The sequence below is a fragment of the Lates calcarifer genome, linkage group LG17, assembly GCF_001640805.2.
Source record: "Lates calcarifer isolate ASB-BC8 linkage group LG17, TLL_Latcal_v3, whole genome shotgun sequence".
In the NCBI taxonomy this organism is placed as follows: domain Eukaryota; kingdom Metazoa; phylum Chordata; class Actinopteri; family Centropomidae; genus Lates; species Lates calcarifer.
The window spans coordinates 21,685,999-21,704,357 of record NC_066849.1 but is presented as its reverse complement, the minus strand read 5'-3'; the positions used below and the strand labels follow the sequence as shown (position 1 = coordinate 21,704,357).

The following is an 18,359-nucleotide window of genomic DNA, read 5'->3' as shown; positions in this document are numbered from 1 at the left end:
TTTTTTTTTTTGAAACACACATTTTTGCAGAGAGCTTAGCTTCGCATAAAAATTGTAAATGAGTCTGTCTCTGTCCAAAGAACGAATCCACAATTGCAAGAGATGTGTTGTAGCTATGGGTAAGGGTCATACCAGTGCCAGTATTAAGAGGTAAACATGAAGGTTAATGAATTTGTTAATACTACACCTACAGCAGGTCACTGACCAAACTACAGCCTTGCATAGCATGAGAGAGAACATAAGGACCGACAGAATCCAACACAAATATACTGTGATGTGGATAAAAAAAAAAATATTTTTATATATATATATTTTATAGTGTCAGTTGGAGAGGATATATAAAATTTTCATTTGGCTTTAGTGAGCTATAGCGGAGGACATTTTGTCTGGTTTATGTTCTTTGTGTTCAGATATTTTCACACTCTGAATCCTCTCCTCCCACACAGTCGTCTCTCCTCAGTATTAGACCTGCCTCCATCCTTGCTCTGTTCACCTCTTCTTGCTGTCATGCATGGATACACAACCTGCCATTTCTACTGTATACTTCAGGTCAAAAGACAGATTCATGTAAGTGAGGATTACAGGATTTCTGCGTGTGTTTTAAAAATGCAGCATGAGCCTTGCTTTTTTTTCTGTGCGTGTATTAGAGAGAGTGAAAGAGAGAGAGTGGTGCTAGTTTATACCAGTCCCTGCAGATTGCTGCCTTGTGCATTGTGCCTTCGGTTTGCTGTCCGTCATCACACCAACAATGGTTAACTGTGTGACCCCTTTTGTCTCAAGGCAATAGGCTATGCGTATGTGCAGACAGATAAAGAGGCGTGACTGACACACACACACACGCATACACACACAAATGTGACACAATGCAGGACCTTTTTCTGAGGTTCCTCTGTAAGGTGATGTGAGGAATTACTCTCAAAGGCTTTAGAAACATTTCACAAACACAAATGACCTTCATTTGCCACACACTGCAGTTTTTTTCTTTGTGTCTTAAAAGCATCATAAATACTTTTTCCAGCAGAAATGGAACTCTTTGCATTTCAAAGTGAATGTTTTAACACCTCTGGAAACAAATAAGACCCAATAATAACAATGCAGCAGTGTCAGCGTACTGTAGATTTACCTAATTCAGTGAAAGATGATTAAGCATATTGACAACCCAGTTCAAACTCTTGCAAGCGCATTGAAATTCTATGACTGGCCATTTTGATATGATGGATTTAATTTCACTGATTTTTCCCCAACAGTCGTTTCTCCTTCTCTGCTCTGTGGGGAATGATAATGTACTGTTATCTGAGCCAAAAATACATCTAATAAATTCAGAGGTGCTAGGACTACAATTGTCACATCCCAACTATGGACCCTTCTCTTTTCACTTCAAGTGCATCAGGGATTTAAATACATTTAAGTTGCTCTCACCAAAAATATACATGAAGTTAAAGTCTATGAATTCAACTGCTAATTGATCCCCTTACTCTTTCAGGAAATCTGGCTTTTGTTTCCATTCTTCCACAACCACCAAAACAATCTCTTGAAAATATGTCACATGTTCACAAAATCATGAAAAATATACAGTATAAAGATGTCCTAACTTTTCCATTGCAAGTTTGCAAACATCCTTCATTTTTGCACGCTTGCTGGCGTGTTTAAAGCTGCATTCTTTACTTTTAGCTAGCAGGGGGCAGAAAACACACTCACCGCCATATCACTAGCTTATAAAGTTGTTTTGGCTTATTTGTTGGCACTGTCATTGCCCAAACTGTACCAGAAACCTGATTTGTTCTACACTATGTGTTATCCTAACCTTCACGCATACGTAGAACAATTCTGGTTTGCAGTGCAGATGGAGCAGTGAGAAGCACACACAACACATGCAGATGTTCATAAAGACAGTTTCATGTTATCTTGTTTATTTTAGATCCTCAAAATCTTCCAGAGGACAACAAGGACAGTCTCAAACATAACAAGAAGAATCTTTGGTAACTCCACAACACAGGTGTAGGCTTGCTGAGCACAGTTTTAAAACTTGACTTTTACACAGGGCCCTTCTATAAGCTGTTGCCACAAGATGTAATAATACAGGACCCACTTGCTATTGTACTTTAAAGCATGAACTATATGACATCAAACTGTCTTCATGGACTATCACCTTATACATTCAGCAGACAGAGGATAACATAGACAGTTATAAAGTTATTTTTCTACTCATCTGTTTTGGTACCCACTAACTCCTGAGCAAAATATTTTAGCTAGCAAGATGTTTGAATAGGTCCATCAGCCACTCTGTAACTTGGTGCTGGGGAGCTGATGCTGATGCTCAGTTTGTTTATCTGAACTTTATTGCTTGACACTGCTGCCTTTGGGGATTGATGAGAACAATGAGATTCAAACAATGAGCTACGAGGCTAGAAAACTCAATAGATCTGAAGAGTTGGTGATTCTCCATTTCAGTACTGTGAGTGACCATTTTATATTACACACAGTCGAATGATTTGGTGTCAATATAAAAAAAAATGAACAAAGCAGGTTAAAGGAAAAGGAGGTGCTGCAAGGGTCACAGGTTAAGACAATACTGCATTGATGCACAAAACCACAAATTATCCATATATTCTAAAGTGCTGTGAGATAATCCTCCAACAATCATGCTGTCTTCTCATGTGTACAGGCAGCCAAATATTACAGTGAAGTTTGGAGAGTCTGTTACAAACACCACAGTCCTACTGCATGAATTACATACAACTGAGGAGAGAAAAGAGATCAGGAGAAGTTATTCCAATTAAAGTTTAGCCTTGTTGAGCCTCTCACCTATTGACCATCCTCAATTTTACCCATGGTTAAATTCATCAGCTGCATGTTTTCATTACTTCATGTGAACATGGACAGGGTGAAGGTGGTACAGAAATTACAAATGAAGAAAATTTAAAAAATACAACTTTTGTAATTTATGTTTGTTCTGCAGTTACCATTTACATTTCAGCCATTCATCTGGTGCTTGTGCCCATGACAACTTACAATCATAGAGCAGGTAGTGGTCAGATGTGTGGTCCAAGGGCACTTTGACAGGATACATATTCATGACAGATACAGACATTATACACACTGATGGCCCTTTTAACCACAACCTCATATCACTTTTTTCTGTCTCTTCATCTGTGCAGGCTTACACTACTTACAACCTCTTGTTTACATGTCATCTGAGATGATTTGAGAAGAGCTTCATTTCACACATATCTATGTATTTAATTGCATACTGCTGAACCCATCTGATAACGATAACATGAAAAGATGTCACGCCTGTTTTGGAGCCAACACTTCTCCCTTTCGTTTCAGATGTGTTTCAGCTAAAATGGATCCTTTTCATTTGACTCAATCTTCTTAAATATCAGTCAAATCAACTTTTTTTATTCTTGTTTTGTGCTGGTGACCTGCATACTAACACTGACTCTGTCATATGCTGCCTCAGGCACCAGTCTTTTGGCATTTAGTCTTGTGTAAATGGTGTATGATTTACAATTGTTAAAAAAAAAATAAAAAAATGCTGATTTGAACTTTCAAATACGTCTCACGTGTACTCACGCCACTGTCCCATCAATTGGGACATTTTCAGCTGCATTGTGAGCATTGCCATGTACATACTAATCAGTTCTTCTTCAGTATGCTACTCCTGCGATTTGACAGCTTATTTATAACATCATCACCTATCAGAAATTACAAATTCAACTCATTTTGTCTCACACACACTCTGATCAAGCTGGTGACAAAGCTGAAGCATGTAAAGAGTGAATCTTGTTTTAGTCTCATGTTTCTCGTAATGTGTGGGATAATTTAGCTGAGGCTAAATGTTCTGACATTAAGAGCAAGGGACCAAAATACACAGTCTTAGTGTGGTTACATCTCATATGAGGTTAGCCAGACTGGAGGTAGTCTCTCTGCGAGCCTGGCGTTCCATGTGTCCAGAGACAGTGAAGATATTCAAAACCCGGTCCACCAACCTCCGTCCGTGCCTTGTCCTCTCAAGCAGGATCACCACAACCAAGTATATCCCAACACCCACAACTGCAGCCCCCCCTCCAGCCAACAAAACCACTCCAGAAATGTACATGTCATTAAGGGCTTGGCCAGGCTTCGGCATGTGGTTAGCCAGGGCCAGACGTAGTAGAACCCCTCCACAAATCAACAGCGACAGCCCGGTAATCAAAACCACAAGGAGGTCTGATAAACCGCCACTTTTTAGCATGTCAATCCGCTGTCGGCTCCTAACGCAATTCATGTCCTGCACAGCTGAGCTGAGCAGTTGTTTGAGGAGGACTCCCAGGGCGAGCAGGCAGAGGGCTGTGCCTGCGCCCAGACGCCATTCGCTTGAGACACTGGTGGTGGTGGAGAGAAGTCCAACTCCTCCCAGCCCACAGCCTAGGATTAGAAGCACAGCCACACAGTAGCAGAGCAGAGACTTCCCAGGATCTCTGAACCACCATAGCTCTACCTGCTCCTCCAGGATACTGTGCTGAATTTGAGCTGGGTCTGCCGGTCCATTTAGGCCCAGCTCAGGGCCTCCGGGGCCCCTCAGGGGGGGAAAGTTATCCAGTTCAGGCATCCCAACGCCACTCCCAGCCTGTTGAATAGGGACGCCACCACCACGAAATCCAGGTAAGAATCTTTAAGTCTTAGGGGAGTTGCTGCTTTTATCCTGAAAATCTAAAATGTGGCTAGAGTTGGTGGCAAATCTATGCAGGAAATGAACCAAAGGCAATGCACCAAATGTCCTAAAACACTTGACTGATTTCAATCTATTGTAGTTTTATCCACCCAGGTCTGTATCCAAAGTTTCCACAGCAGTTCACAAGTCAGTTCAGGGCTCTTGCTCCTCTGTGAATGAAAATGCTTATCACTCGCCCTGACTGGATACAGAGAGGAATCCAGATCTGAAGCAAAGAATCCAAACATCCACAGAATTTCTAGTTTAGTTTTGCAGAGTGGCGGCAATCACCTGGAAGAGAAGACAGATGAAGATGTAACAGGGTTTGTACAGAGTGTGATTCCACTCTCCATCTATTCAGTAGTGTGGGTATATTTTCTCTGAATGACTGCTGGTTCCTAGCAGACATGTCCCAGGTGCTCAGTGGCCTGCACAAATTCAGTGAATTCATATCAATATGTCCCGTGTATGAACATGATGGTGTTGTGACTCATCAGGACTGGGGTGATACTGAGAGATGTAACAAGAGGATGTGGTGCATTTTACAGTGCTGGACTGATAATACATGAAATAGTGCACTCAGCAAACTGTTAGCTGCTGTAGTAAGATAAGTTGTTAATATTTTACAGTGCGCTAAGTCTAAGCTAACTGTATGACAGACCTGTACATAGATTCTGTGTCTGACCTCCACAGAGACAGGTGCAGGGGTCCCATCCATTTTTCCTTCACCCAGCACAACAACACAAAGCAGAGTAAAGGGATTGTCAGTTCCAGAGACTGGTTTTACTTTTAATCCACTTTGTTCTCAACATTAAAGGCTCTGTGAACAAGGAATGCAGGTTTAATGTCTGTTTGTTTTCCACACCCTGAAAGATCTAGTCATACAAATAAAGCAGTATAAGGGTAACTTCACAACATTTGCAAGTTGCAAGTTCCAGTGGCTGAAATTCTTATCTTGCTGTAGTGATGTAGACGTGCACTTTGGTGACCATCACTTTGGTGTGATAACAGGTGCTTCTGACCACATCTACCAGCAATGCACTGATCCAGTGCTATTCAGCTTGATGTGAAGTTACTGTTTAAAATTCTAAGTTTGTGTATCTTTGCAGTACATGGAGGATAAAAATCCATCAAATTAAAAATGTACGTACACACACACACACACACACACACACACACACACACACACACACACACACACAGTTTCTCTGAATGCCCAAAACTGCTGTTTTGATGATGTAAAAAACTTGGTGTGCTGACACTGGCAACCTTCTCTATCTCTCATTATCACTATGCTAATGAGTTGCCACTACAGAGGCGGCTGGATGAAACAAGCATCAGCTGCCGATAGAATAAACAATGCCCATCCACACACATATGCACACACACAGAGAGACACACAAAATCAAACAACTAATGCACAAATGTAAATTTTCTCCCTCTCATTCTCCCAAACACACACCCACAGCAGCTCACGTGATGAGTCCTCACATTTGAATTCTCCAGTACCTTGAGTCCAGTTAATCATCCTTCCTCCCTTGTGTGTCTATTGTCTATACTATACTGTACCCCATGTCAGGTAAAGGCTCATTATACCTGAAAGACAGTTTAATTCCCCATCCTCTCTTTGTTCGTTCTTTGCCTTACCTCAGCATATTGAATCTCTCTACTGTAGTTTGTACTCATCACACATCCCCCATAACACAATCATGTAAACATATACAGCACACACACCCACACACACACACACACACACAAACAAACATCCTCAAGGTTATGGCTGTCGACAGCTTGTCTTTAAAAACCTGTCAGCGGCTTTATTTCTATCAAAGTCAGCAGTGCACGGCACAAGCCCACGCGCCCCAACACAAGCTGACAGGAGTTACAGCTTGTCCTCACTGGCCATGGATTTTGCTAACACAAACACTGCTCTGCAAGATAAAAAAATATGTCAATCTGAGCAAGTATAACATGATCTCCCATTCAGTCTGGAAATCTTGTTTAAAAAAAAAAAACTTTTGGCACCCCTAGAAACCATTGAAAATGCAGTGACAGGAACAATTCTATATTATAAATATTTTCCCCCACGCCTGTTCAGAAAAGACTATAAACTAAATGCAAGATCACATTTCATATTAGTGTGGACAGGTATTGCCTTGCACTGAGGCAGAGCAGTAACACAGTGACACGGAGAGATATGAAGTGCATACACAAGGTGTGAAATCAAGAGTGAGGTAATTACAGGAGAGGGAGGAGGTGTGTTTATTGGCAACATGCTGTTCTGGAAGCTTTTCACACTCTGTATCTGATGGATGATTGTGTGTGTGTGTGTGTGTGTGTGTGTGTGGGTGCTTGTGTGTGAGTGTTTTTGTAAGAGCGAACAGCTGTAAATACGTAGTAAAAGGTGAAGATGTGAAAAGTACATGAGTGTTGGCATGTGTGTTTATTCACTTGTGATGTGTGCATGTGTGTGTTTCACACACAGATGGACAGAGATGAAGCTGCATTTGTGTGTGTATGTGTGTTGAGTGACTAATTAATCCCAGCTGGTTTGAGCTCGGCGTCACTGACAGGTAGCGCCACAGAAATAGCACAGTAATTGAGGTGTGTATCCTTATGTTTTTTGTGTCTGAGGTGGAGGCGCCAAAGGTGTTAAGGTGACAAAAACAATATGTGCGATACTCCACCACCACCCAAACCTCTCTCTTACTGAGGCTTTGAAAATATCACCTCTCTCCATACAGCACAGTTTCGTGAAAGATCATTTTCTGTTTCATTAGATAGCTCACAGTAAACTGTAGCAGGGAAACAACTGGGTGATAGAGTGAGAGGCGATGGCATGCAACAAAGATCATAAGATGAAATCGAACCCTTAATGACTCTAGTATATCTTACTCCATGTTGTGTTTCTCACACTCTGGTCCCCATAGACATACACACACACACAGCTGCTGGACTGTGTCTGCCTTTCCTCTTTTATCACTTATATGACCTCTAGACTCTGTCATATCAGCCGTGTCATATTGGCCTCATAAATATCTTTACAAAAGCACTGACTCACTGCTCCACTCTCCACTGGCCTCCTTTTAAGTAATAGAAAACAGGTACAGAGGCACAAACAATTTACACAACTCCACACAACACCACAGTTCAGTTTTTCCAAGGACCACAGTGCTGGAGTAATCTGGAATTAAAGCCACCAATTTTGTGCCATCTGTTGAGAAATGTGGTAAAATATTTGTGCACAGTGCGCGATGGTCAGTTGGGAGCTTTGGCAACCAAAAGCTCTCAAAATTTAGAAATTCTTCAGACTGGGAGATTCTATTATGGTGGTGACATGCAGCAAACTTACATGATCATTAGTGTTGCACAGCATAAAAGCGCATTTAGTCAGGAACAAAACATTTAAGTCCTTTACATCTGTGCAGTAAAAACCTTCAGAACATTATGTCCAAACTTGAATCTTTACACCTCAGCTGTGAATTTTCACACTACTCCCACAATACTCTTTTGCATGTTCATAAAATATGAATGCTCAGATGTACTACTTTATCCAATTGCAAAAACAAATAACAGTCAGAAAACTGTGTTAATGATGATCCACTTTATCCCTTCATTTGGCCCAATTAGGGAGTTTTAGATTGACAATCCAAAACTCCTGTGAAATCAAAGAAGATCAGAATTTGATGGTCATTAACTCATCAAAAAAACAACGGTTATACCAACAAAGTATCTCACAGAAGCTATAGAAAGCTGCACCAGTGATCATTATCACAATTTATTTGAAACAGTTACTAAGAACATCCTAAATGGGTTCCTTTTAAGTGACTGGAATAATAAATGTGTCCTGGACACTCAGCTCTGCTCTGAAAACTGAAATGACTGAAGAGAGGCTGACGCTAACAGTCCAAACTTTCTCTGTTATGCTAATGCACCGAGAGTAATGATGAAAAATCCCAAAGATAATTGTAAACCTCGGACATAGAGTATCATTCTCTTTCTCTTTCACTCTGTGTGCCTGCCTCCTCTTAGTTTTCAGCCTGCAAGGTCACCAGAGGAGCTGTGCTTTGGAGTAAAAAACACTATACTGCACTCCAATTACCTGGGAAGCTTTGGGACTCCGGTATTCCCCCCTCTGTTATGTTGGCCCGCTGAATTCATTTCACCGGCCATTAGTGTCTCATTTTATTGTTGAAGCGTGGTTCTTTTAAAATTGGTTGTCTGGCATTATATGCTAATCAGAATGCCGGTCAGCAGAGTAGGTTAGGAGACAGCAACAACATCCAAGGAAAGTGGAGTAGTCGAAAAATTGAGGGTGAGATTTTTAGCCAGAGTGAAACTGCAGATGCCCTGACACAAAATGGATGTGTGATCACTTAGCAGAGGTGCAATGCAGGATGTTACAGCTTAGATGAAGGTATATGTGCACACCCAAGGAAACTCTGACTGGAGTCCCATATGTATTTCCTTTTTACTTTCAGTGAAAAGCTTTCTGCTTTATTAAGGTGTGGAAAGCACAACGAAAAAGTGGCTTGCTTACTGTAAAAAGTCTCTCCTGTGTGTTGATCTGTGTGTTAAAATGGCTAAATTTCTGCCAGCGATTGCAGCTTTTACCACCGTAGTTCATTTAGATCACAGAAGCCAGAGGGAAAAGGAAGTGTAGGGCTCAGACTGAAACTTTTGTGGTGTTCAGAAAAACTTCAGCTACACGTTTGACTCTGGAGTGGGTTTTCCTTCAGCATTTTTAGATACGTCTCCTTGTGGTTTCCTGCTTCTTTCAAATGACGTTTCCTATATTTAGAATTTTGTCAATGTTCGCTTCTTCTCTCCATGCAAGCACGGAACAAGATACCTCTGCCAAATAATCAAAGAAAAAATATGTCAGGCACAATTGAGGGAAAAAAATGAGGTCCTTCTGGTCCTGCTGCTGACTTTCCTGCTGTGCGCCTTTTTATCCCAGAGCCTCGGGTTTGGTTGAAGGGGAGTCCACGGGAGACTGGGCGATGTGTTGCTGTGGTGACAAAGCAATACTCTCCTCTCCTCTCCTTCCTGTCTCCCCCTCCCCTGCTCACTCTCACCCCCTCTCCTCTAGTCAGGCGTTGATTCTCTTTGCGTCCCCACGGGCGAGGAGAGGGGTCAGGGTTGGCTCCATCTGTCTATGTGATGGGCATTGGTGCCAAGCGCCACGGGGGCTGGAGGGAGAGGAAAGAAGGCTCGTGTGGAGTGGGAGGGTAACGGATGTTTCTGAGCTGTCATCTGGGACTCTGAATGGGGCAGAGGCTGAGGCTGAAGCTCGGGATGGGGAGAGGGAAGGGGCCGACAGAGTGGAATAGGGATAAGGGGGTTAGAGGAGAGGGGGGCTGAGGATGGAGGGGAAAGGCTTGGGGGTAGGGATAGTGCTGAGACTTCACTGCTGTTCTTAGGGTTGCAAATGTAGCTAGCAAAGAGAAATGATGCTGAATAGGTCTTTATACAGACAAGCTGGATCTTTCTTTCTTCTCTACAGTCACAATGGACAGCTGAGGCACTCGGGGTGCCTCACTCTGCTCGGAAACAGTCAGGAGACAATGGCCGAGTCAGTGTCACTGTCCTCGCTCTGTCAGGGATCACAAGGAAAACCTACGACAGACAGAGAGAAAGGCAGACCTTTACATCAGCTGCACACACTGCACTGTAAACTTGCCCTTATGGTTCACCTTAACAGGGCTTATCTGTTTAATCCTCCCCTGCTCTGTTCTGCCAATGAATGCCAGCTTATATCTGTCCAACAGCAAGTGCATCACTTTGTTCAAATCTCAAAGATGCTTCATCTCTAGAAATGGCTGTTTAATTATCATCCTGGTTTAAAAGCTTAATCAAAATGAGCCAGTTACACATAGAGACGAGGGGAGATGCACAGATGAGCCGCTCAACTGGAATCATTTAGCTGCTGCACCTACAGCCAATTTCCTCACAAAATAGTCCTCTTTTTTTCTTTTCATGGCTCTAGAGATAGCAGTGTTAGTAGGTATTTGGATTGGTTGGTCAGTCCATGACTTTGGTCTCTGGTGAGATAACTGGACAACTATTTTGTACAGATATTCATGGCCCTCAGATGATGGACACTGGCAAGTGTAGAGATCCCCTGACTTTTCTAGTGCTGCCATGAGGTTGATATTTGTGGTTTAGAGCAGCGGTCCCCAACCGGTACCAGGTTGTGGATCATTTAGTACCGGACCGCACAGAAAGCATAAAAAATTTATATTGTTGTTATGGTGTTTTATTTTGAAAAGTGACCGGAATCTCTGCCCATCACATCCGTCTGTGCCTCCTGATACCGCTTGACACATACCTGTTTGTCATGGCTGTGATGCCCGATAAATGAAGCTAGCGAGCTAACTAGCTAAAATGTGTTTTTTTAAAAATGTCTGTGAAGAGCGTCTTTGAAAAGGGAAAAATGCCCAATGATGAAACAGCAGAAAAGCCTAAGACTGTCAAGAAAAACAAAGCTGAATTTAGTGGGAAATACCAGGAGTTCAACTTAAAATACGGCAGGTGATTCACCTGCTCCAGGCTGGCTCTACATAATGTGGCAACAGGCTATCAAATGAGGCAGTGAAGCCTTCAAAACTACTTTGACAAAGCATTAAAAGATAAACCTGAACTTAAGTTCGTTGGGGGAAAAAACCGTGGACAAGAAGGACAGTCTTCAGGGCCACCACAGGAACAACTGTAGCTGCACTGAGAACAACGTACTTCGTTGCTAACCGCGTTGCTAAGGCTAAGAAGTCTTTCACTGTTGAAGAGCTGATGCTTCCTGCTGCTGCGTTATGGTGAGTTTGATCTATAATGCTCGTTACGTTTGTTTGTTTTTATGCCAAGTCTATTTTTCGGTGATTTGGACCATCCCGACGACGGCCGGTCCGTGTAAATGTCATCTTGCATGATACCCGTCCGTGGTGCAAAAAAGTTTGGTGACCGCTGGTTTAGAGAGAAATGTCTGGATAACAATAGGATATTTGCCTGAAAATGTGGTGAAAGCATTCACGTTAATCTCAGGACGAAATATAATACACTCCTCTTCACTGAACGCCATCATCAGGTTAAAATCATTTTTAATAGTTGCGTTTATAACCAAATCTAAAGTACTGAGATCAGCACAGTCATTGTGAGCATGTTGGCATGCAATGGTGGCTGCAGACTCCTTGTGTTAACAGTCACTGATACCTTTAGAGACCCTCCCCATTTCAATTCTCCCTCTTGCTCTCTGGCTCCTCTCAGATGGTTTAATTCCACCATTTCTGAGCGAGCTCATTTCTCAGCTTATGGCACACAGCATCACCCCGACCTGCACAACCAGCCAAGACCTGCCCCCCTGACACCTTATCCACACACACAAACACACACACTCTCATCTCCATCTGTTTTCTCCCCTATCTTTCCTTATCTCCCCAGTCCTCCACACCTTCCTTTCTTCCATCTTGCTCCTCTCCTCCTCCTCTGTCTCCACCACCGATGCTCCTTTATCTGGCAAACTTCTTATCTCTCCTGTCTGCTGTCTGCCCTGGCGTTTTGGTGTTGGGAAGAAAGATGTGTGCATGGGGTGGGTGGGGGGATTACTTGTCTTTGCCACAGATCCCCCTCTGGCTCCAGGTAAAAGGCTGCCTGATGCAAAGCCCCTGTGGCATAACGCATGCAAGCACATACATATAAACAGTGTGCTGCACCCATGTTTACACCATTTTCTCGGCAGGATTCTGGTGTCATTACCCCCCTCACTTCCTCTTGTATTTTCCCTCTGTAATTCCCAGCATTAAAAATCAACCTATTCATCAGCCTCGGTAAAATTTGTGAGCATTGTTAACTCCCAGCACAAACACACATTAACAATGCAGGCCCTGATAATCAAAACATGATTCATATAAATGCACAGAAAACATTTTCAGTCTGTTATCTAATATGGCATATGGCATTTCCCTCTTTTTAAATAGAGCTTCCTCCTCTCAGTGGTGGTAGGCTACACACTGCTGGTGACATAAATGTAGCCCAACTAAGTCTAGTTCAGTTTAGCACAGGCTGTGGATCCCATTCAGCCACTTTTCTACAGCAGGAGCCAAATGGGGCTCTTAAACACTGGGCCCAATTCAAAATGGCTTGAATCTTTCTGCTTCCGTCAGATACTCTCCATTACCAAACAAGAGCAAAGAAACCATTTTTTTCTCTTTTCAAAGTTGAGGAGGAAATGAACTGAATGACGTGCATAATGACTAAGCTGTGTGATAACCCCCACGGCCCCTGCATTGGAGGAGTGACTGTTGATTTTAAAAAAAGACAGGAAAAAAAAGAAAAACCTCTGGGCAGCCGGTTGCTTTCCTCTGTCGTGCACAGCTGCAATATTAAAACACTAATCAAATCACCAATTAACATGCTGGTCCCCTTCTGCTTCACTCCTGCTGACGATGGGAAAGAGGCTACCTTTTCTTTTTTTTGTTTCCGTCTTTATTTTTTTTTTTAACTCTCATCCCCACCTCTTGTGGGTTCAGAGGTGATATTCAGCATATTCTAACTTGATATTGGCTGTCTAGAGATAATGATTGTAATGAATGAGATGGCCGACTCAGTATCTGGCCGTCTGTCTTGTTTGTTGACTACATGAAGTGACATCTCTATATTGCAGCAGCACCTTATGGTTTAGGCTGAGAAACTGTTTTTCTGAGCCTCACAGATTGCCATGAAATTTTGCACAGACAGTTATGTCCCCAAGAGGACCAATTACTTTGCTGATCCCCTGTTATTTTCTCAAGTATCAACATAAGGTTGAGTTTTGTGGTTTTATGTGAAACATCTTGATAACTATTGAATGGATTGCCTTAAATTCAGAGACGTTAGACTTTGACATTTCACATAAGATGACTTGAAATAATTTTGGTGACCTTTTAGGAAATTATTATCTTATTTGCTTTCTTGCCAAGACTTGGATGAAAAGATTGATACCACTCTTATATCTGTATGCTACAACCAGAAGCTAGAGCCAGCAGTTGCGTAGCTTAGCTTAGCACAAAGACCGGAAGCACAGGAAAACACTTAGCTTGCATCTGTCCAAAGGTAAGCCTAGGCCGCTGTCTTCCTGTTGCTTAGCAACTCATTCTGGCCAAGAAACAGTCCGGCTAAATACCTGCAAAACTAATGACTTTCCAGTCAGCCTCAGCTGTAACATGCCAGCTAAACCTCAGCATGTTAACGTTGTCGGTATCAGCATATTAACATGCTAAAGTTGCACTATGCACTTTAAAGTTATGATAAACAATTTGAGAATAATACAAGAGAGAATGACTTTCCTCGACACAAAAACGTCTGTGTCTTACTCCAGCTACTGCTACTGTATATTGAATTGGACGACTTGAATTGATTATGCTTGTTGGTGGGTGTGTTTTATGCGCAGAGACAGAGGTGGTCGCACTCGGCACAGCCGCTATTGACGACACACTACATGCCTGACTCTGTGTATCTGCTGACTGTGAAACAAAATGCCTCTCGGGGATATTTAAGATTCTGGCCTACTCTCTACTCCACTCTGTGTCTGGCATCCATGTCACACATACAGAGAGAGAGACATACACACCTCACCTATACACAGCTCTCATATAACTCCTCCACTCTGCACGGTCATCCACAGACTCAATCACTGACGCACTTTGTTTTTTCCCCTCCTGTTCTTTCATCCAGCGCTCTATGTTAACTTGAGGCTCTTTCCTAATGAGGTCTATCACATGTTGTTTTCAGCCTGAGTTGTTTTTAAGTGTTAGACCCCATTTTAAAAGATCTTTAAAGTGTTCCTGGTATAGTGGGAGCGACAGCACAGAACCTGCTTCGGATGAACTGTCATGATTAATCATTGGTCTTTAGATACTTAGAACAGATCTGCATGACCAAGTGGCACGGGGGGGTGGGGAGTGGTGGTGGGGGGGTCATGCCTGGACAGTGTATTGATCTCTTCCAATCCCAATAACTTGAATACAGCATCAACAACACTTCCCCTCTATGTGCTTTATGGATTTTCCACAATGCAGCAAAAATGACCTCTGACTATATGACAGTGGCCCTATGAATTGATGATCTACAGTGCAAATGAGGCCATCATTGTTACAGTATCTGTTCTTGGTGACTGCAGGCCATCCCACAGGTGCAAAGGTTAGGGTGTAATACAACATGTTTTACTTCCTTGTTTTGATGGAAACAAAACTGTAGTTCATTCTTTTAGGGAAAGTCCTGAATACACAAACATTAACGTGGAATGACTGGAGCCATTGCCCTATAATTTATAGATACAGTAATCCTCTCTTAGAAGTCATAATTAAATTTATTAAGATTAGATGTGTTTAGAGGTTAATGCCTGTGAATCTACAGTCTTGGCTGCTAATGTGTTTCTTCATAATGATTTAATATTCTGTTACAGGTAAGAAAATTTACACAGTGTGTGCTTGGAGAACAAAACAGGTTTGAAAAGTCTATTAATATTTATTGTAGTCGAGCAGCACAGCATGTCCTCACAAACAACAAAGGCTGCTTTTCATTTCAGTACTTTGGATGACTTTGGAGATCATGAGAGGAAGTATGATAGTGTTAGACAAAGAAAATACTACATGGGATTTAGTCAGATAGTCAAATCATCTGTCTGCTTTGAAAGAAACAAAATAAAAAAAAACAAGAGAAAGAAAATCTTCATTGTTACCATTTATTTTGGATTACAGGAAATAAGAGGAAAAAGGAAAGAGAGATTTATGCAAGACACAAACACACATTAAGCTATATGTTAGTAACACATATAGCCTAGTTATATTTTTTGCAACAGTAGCCTTAATGACAGGATAACCAACAAATGTTTTTTATTGTGTAAGTGATAGAAGTTCAGAATAAACTCACATTGTAAACAAACATTTACAAAATGTATAATTCAGTAGTGTTAGAATGTAGTATCATAATTATTTTATTTTGGGGTTTTTTTTTAATCCTTTTGGGGGTGGGGAATAAGATGATAAATATATGAAACGGATAATTTAGCTCCTAATATTCCTCAAAAATAAGTTTAAATACAATAGTTAAAAGTGAAAAGCCGGTTCATTAAAAAAAAAAAAAGTTGGAACGGGGCAGTTCCTCTCTGTGTATCTTGTTTATCAGAAGCGTTCCTTACCTGTGCGCTCAGCCGGTCAGACTCGGTCTCTTATTCAGCAGCGAGCAGCTCCGCTCGTCTTTAATCTTAATTCCCAGCCAGTGTACACGGTGACAAAGTCTCAGCGCCTCCGGTCGCTGCCCGCCTTCACGCTTTGATCCCCGTTTATATCAAACAGTCCGGGGGTACAGAGCAATGCGATGGGACCTTGCTGTAGGTGCTCTGTTTCCTGCCTCCGCTCTCTCTGAAGCCCCACAGTCCCTCTGCCTCTCCAGCGGACGGACTTTCCCCGTTTAATGCAGGTGTGGCCGCGCACGGCGGCAGGGGACGCCGATGGGAGGGGACAGAGAGTCGGTGGATCGACCTCCGCTCCTCCGTAGGTCCCTCGTGGGAAACCGCAGCACATGACACGGGGTATGACAGCTCTAATAAATAAAAGCTACACTGTGATTGGGATATCGGCTGATGAGCTGAGAGCAGACGTGGTTTAGCCAGTCAAGTCCCTAAAGAGGAAAAATGCAATTTATCTCTGTGCTAGGCTGATCAATAAAGGCTATAGTCGTTATTGATTGATTGATATAATATGAATATGGTCATAATTGATTACCACTAAGGTCATAACTTCTGGTGAACTGTTTTTCATAGATTTATCACTTCATAGGCGCACAACTTTGTTATGTTCAGATCGAAAGGTTATTTCTAACCAGTCTCACCTCAAAGTCCATTTAACAGCTGTTCTGGACCTTTTCCAGCAGATGGAGTTTGACCAGGTGTCATGAAAGTGTAGATGATACAACCTCAATTTTCTGAGCACTTCAAGAGATTACTTTGTCTGCTTCATCTGAGATATTCACCTCTTCCTATAGCTGCTTTATATCTTCAACATGTATTCAGTCTTTGTGTTTCCATCCAAAACTGGCCAGCTAGACTAATTTTGTTTTATGCCAGCTTTATTCCTACTATAATAAGATGTTTAACAGTATGGAGTTCTATTTTTACCCATTTGTTCCATATCAAGCACAGCTATTATTTTCCCAATGATAACTAAAAGATGAGTTTTTATGATAAAGCACTAAAAACTTTTCCATTCATCATGTGTGTATCCAATTTCCACATGTTTTGTTTCCATTCCAGTGCACAGTGGTGGTGCACACCACATACAGCTGACAAGTCTATAACAGGGCTCACACAATATAAACATTTACACTCATGAGTGTGTTTTCAGTGCAAGTAAAGATTATTTTTATTGATTAATCTGTATTTTCTTGTGTAATTGTTTAATCAATTCATCTACAAGATGTCAAAAATAGTAGCAGCAAAATCTTCAAAGCTAAAGTCGAAAACAACTTCAGCAATTATTAGATTATCAAAATAGTTTCCGTTTTTTGTCTATCAATGTACCAATTGCTTCAGCTCTCTATATATGTGTTGCAATGTGCCTCCTCATCTGTTGATTCTTCTGAATTTGGATGATATTCGTTAATCTCCTCCGTTTCAGCAGCAGGCTTCTTTCTCCACCACTCCTTCAGGTTTGATATTTTCATCCTCTTCAGGGCCACGATCCAAAATTAGATCAAGAGCTTCATTCACAGTTAGTCTCTTGCAGATTGTGGTGCTACCACAGAATGGCATGTGCAGACAGAGAAGTCTTATTTATAGACCAAAGCTACAAGATCTGATCAGTGGAGTGGTGTTGGTTGGATACAATACTGAGTATATGAGAGAGAGAGAGAATATGGGACTGGAGCTGAATCTGTATGTTCTCATTTCTACATTACTGTAGCGCATGAACATCAACTTGTGTAGCCGACATTCAGTATGCAAACAATTTCAACTTTTTACAGAAAAAAATGCCTTCAGTTAATTGTTACTTATAATAAATGGCCTCCCTGTGGCATAACCCATCGATCATGGCATCTCTGACACAAAGGCTGTTATTGATTGATTTTATTTGGCTGCTCCAAGAGTACCTCACATCCATTTACCTCCTCTGTAGCCTTGTGATGCATCATAACTGGGGTAATGTTAAAATAACATTTTATTGCATCCAGTGAAAGTATCCAGTAGAGTAGATTTAAATGTGTTTAAATGCAAGAGTGGAAGTTGGAAGAGCAAAGTACCATCATTCTCACTGCCAGTCGTGCTCAGAATGTATGAACACAAAGTAAGATGTATTTAGATCTACTGCTTGGGTACAGTGTTTAATTTGTGTCAGCTCTAGACCATCTCAAGTTTGTCTCCTATTTTTATTTCCATTTGCTAATGTTCCTCTTTGACTTTGTTCATAATATTTGATATGGAAAACGTGGCTGTAAAGTAAATCATTTGAAAGAAGAGCAATATGCCTTCTGAATTGGTTGGACTTGGTTGTGATCTAGTCTCTCAGTCTGTGTCTCAGGTGACAGTTCACTGCCTCTTGTGATTCATATAGTTATTGAATATCTGGTTTTGAGGAGGTTCTGAAGAGCAGCTTACTGCAGCAAAGAATAAGCTGATATTAACTTGTGGGTTAAA

General features: G+C 41.7%; 1 protein-coding gene across 3 annotated transcripts; it reads right to left on the bottom strand.

Moving 5' to 3' along the window:
* Positions 1–2,418: 2,418 nt before the first annotated feature.
* LOC108895287 (transmembrane protein 125) lies at positions 2,419–16,249 on the bottom strand. 3 transcript variants are annotated; one of them, XM_018694009.2, is made up of 3 exons: positions 15,867–16,249; positions 9,237–10,315; positions 2,419–4,987 (listed from the first exon to the last, which is right to left on the bottom strand). In XM_018694009.2, the coding sequence occupies exon 3, from the start codon at positions 4,592–4,594 to the stop codon at positions 3,896–3,898; it is 699 nt and encodes a 232-aa protein (XP_018549525.1). In that variant the 5' UTR covers positions 4,595–4,987; positions 9,237–10,315; positions 15,867–16,249; the 3' UTR covers positions 2,419–3,895. The 3 variants fall into 3 exon arrangements, with proteins under 3 accessions (XP_018549525.1, XP_018549526.1, XP_050933104.1); XM_018694010.2 differs by lacking the exon at positions 9,237–10,315; XM_051077147.1 differs by lacking the exons at positions 9,237–10,315; positions 15,867–16,249 and adding an exon at positions 8,799–9,222.
* Between the last annotated feature and the right edge of the window lie 2,110 nt (positions 16,250–18,359).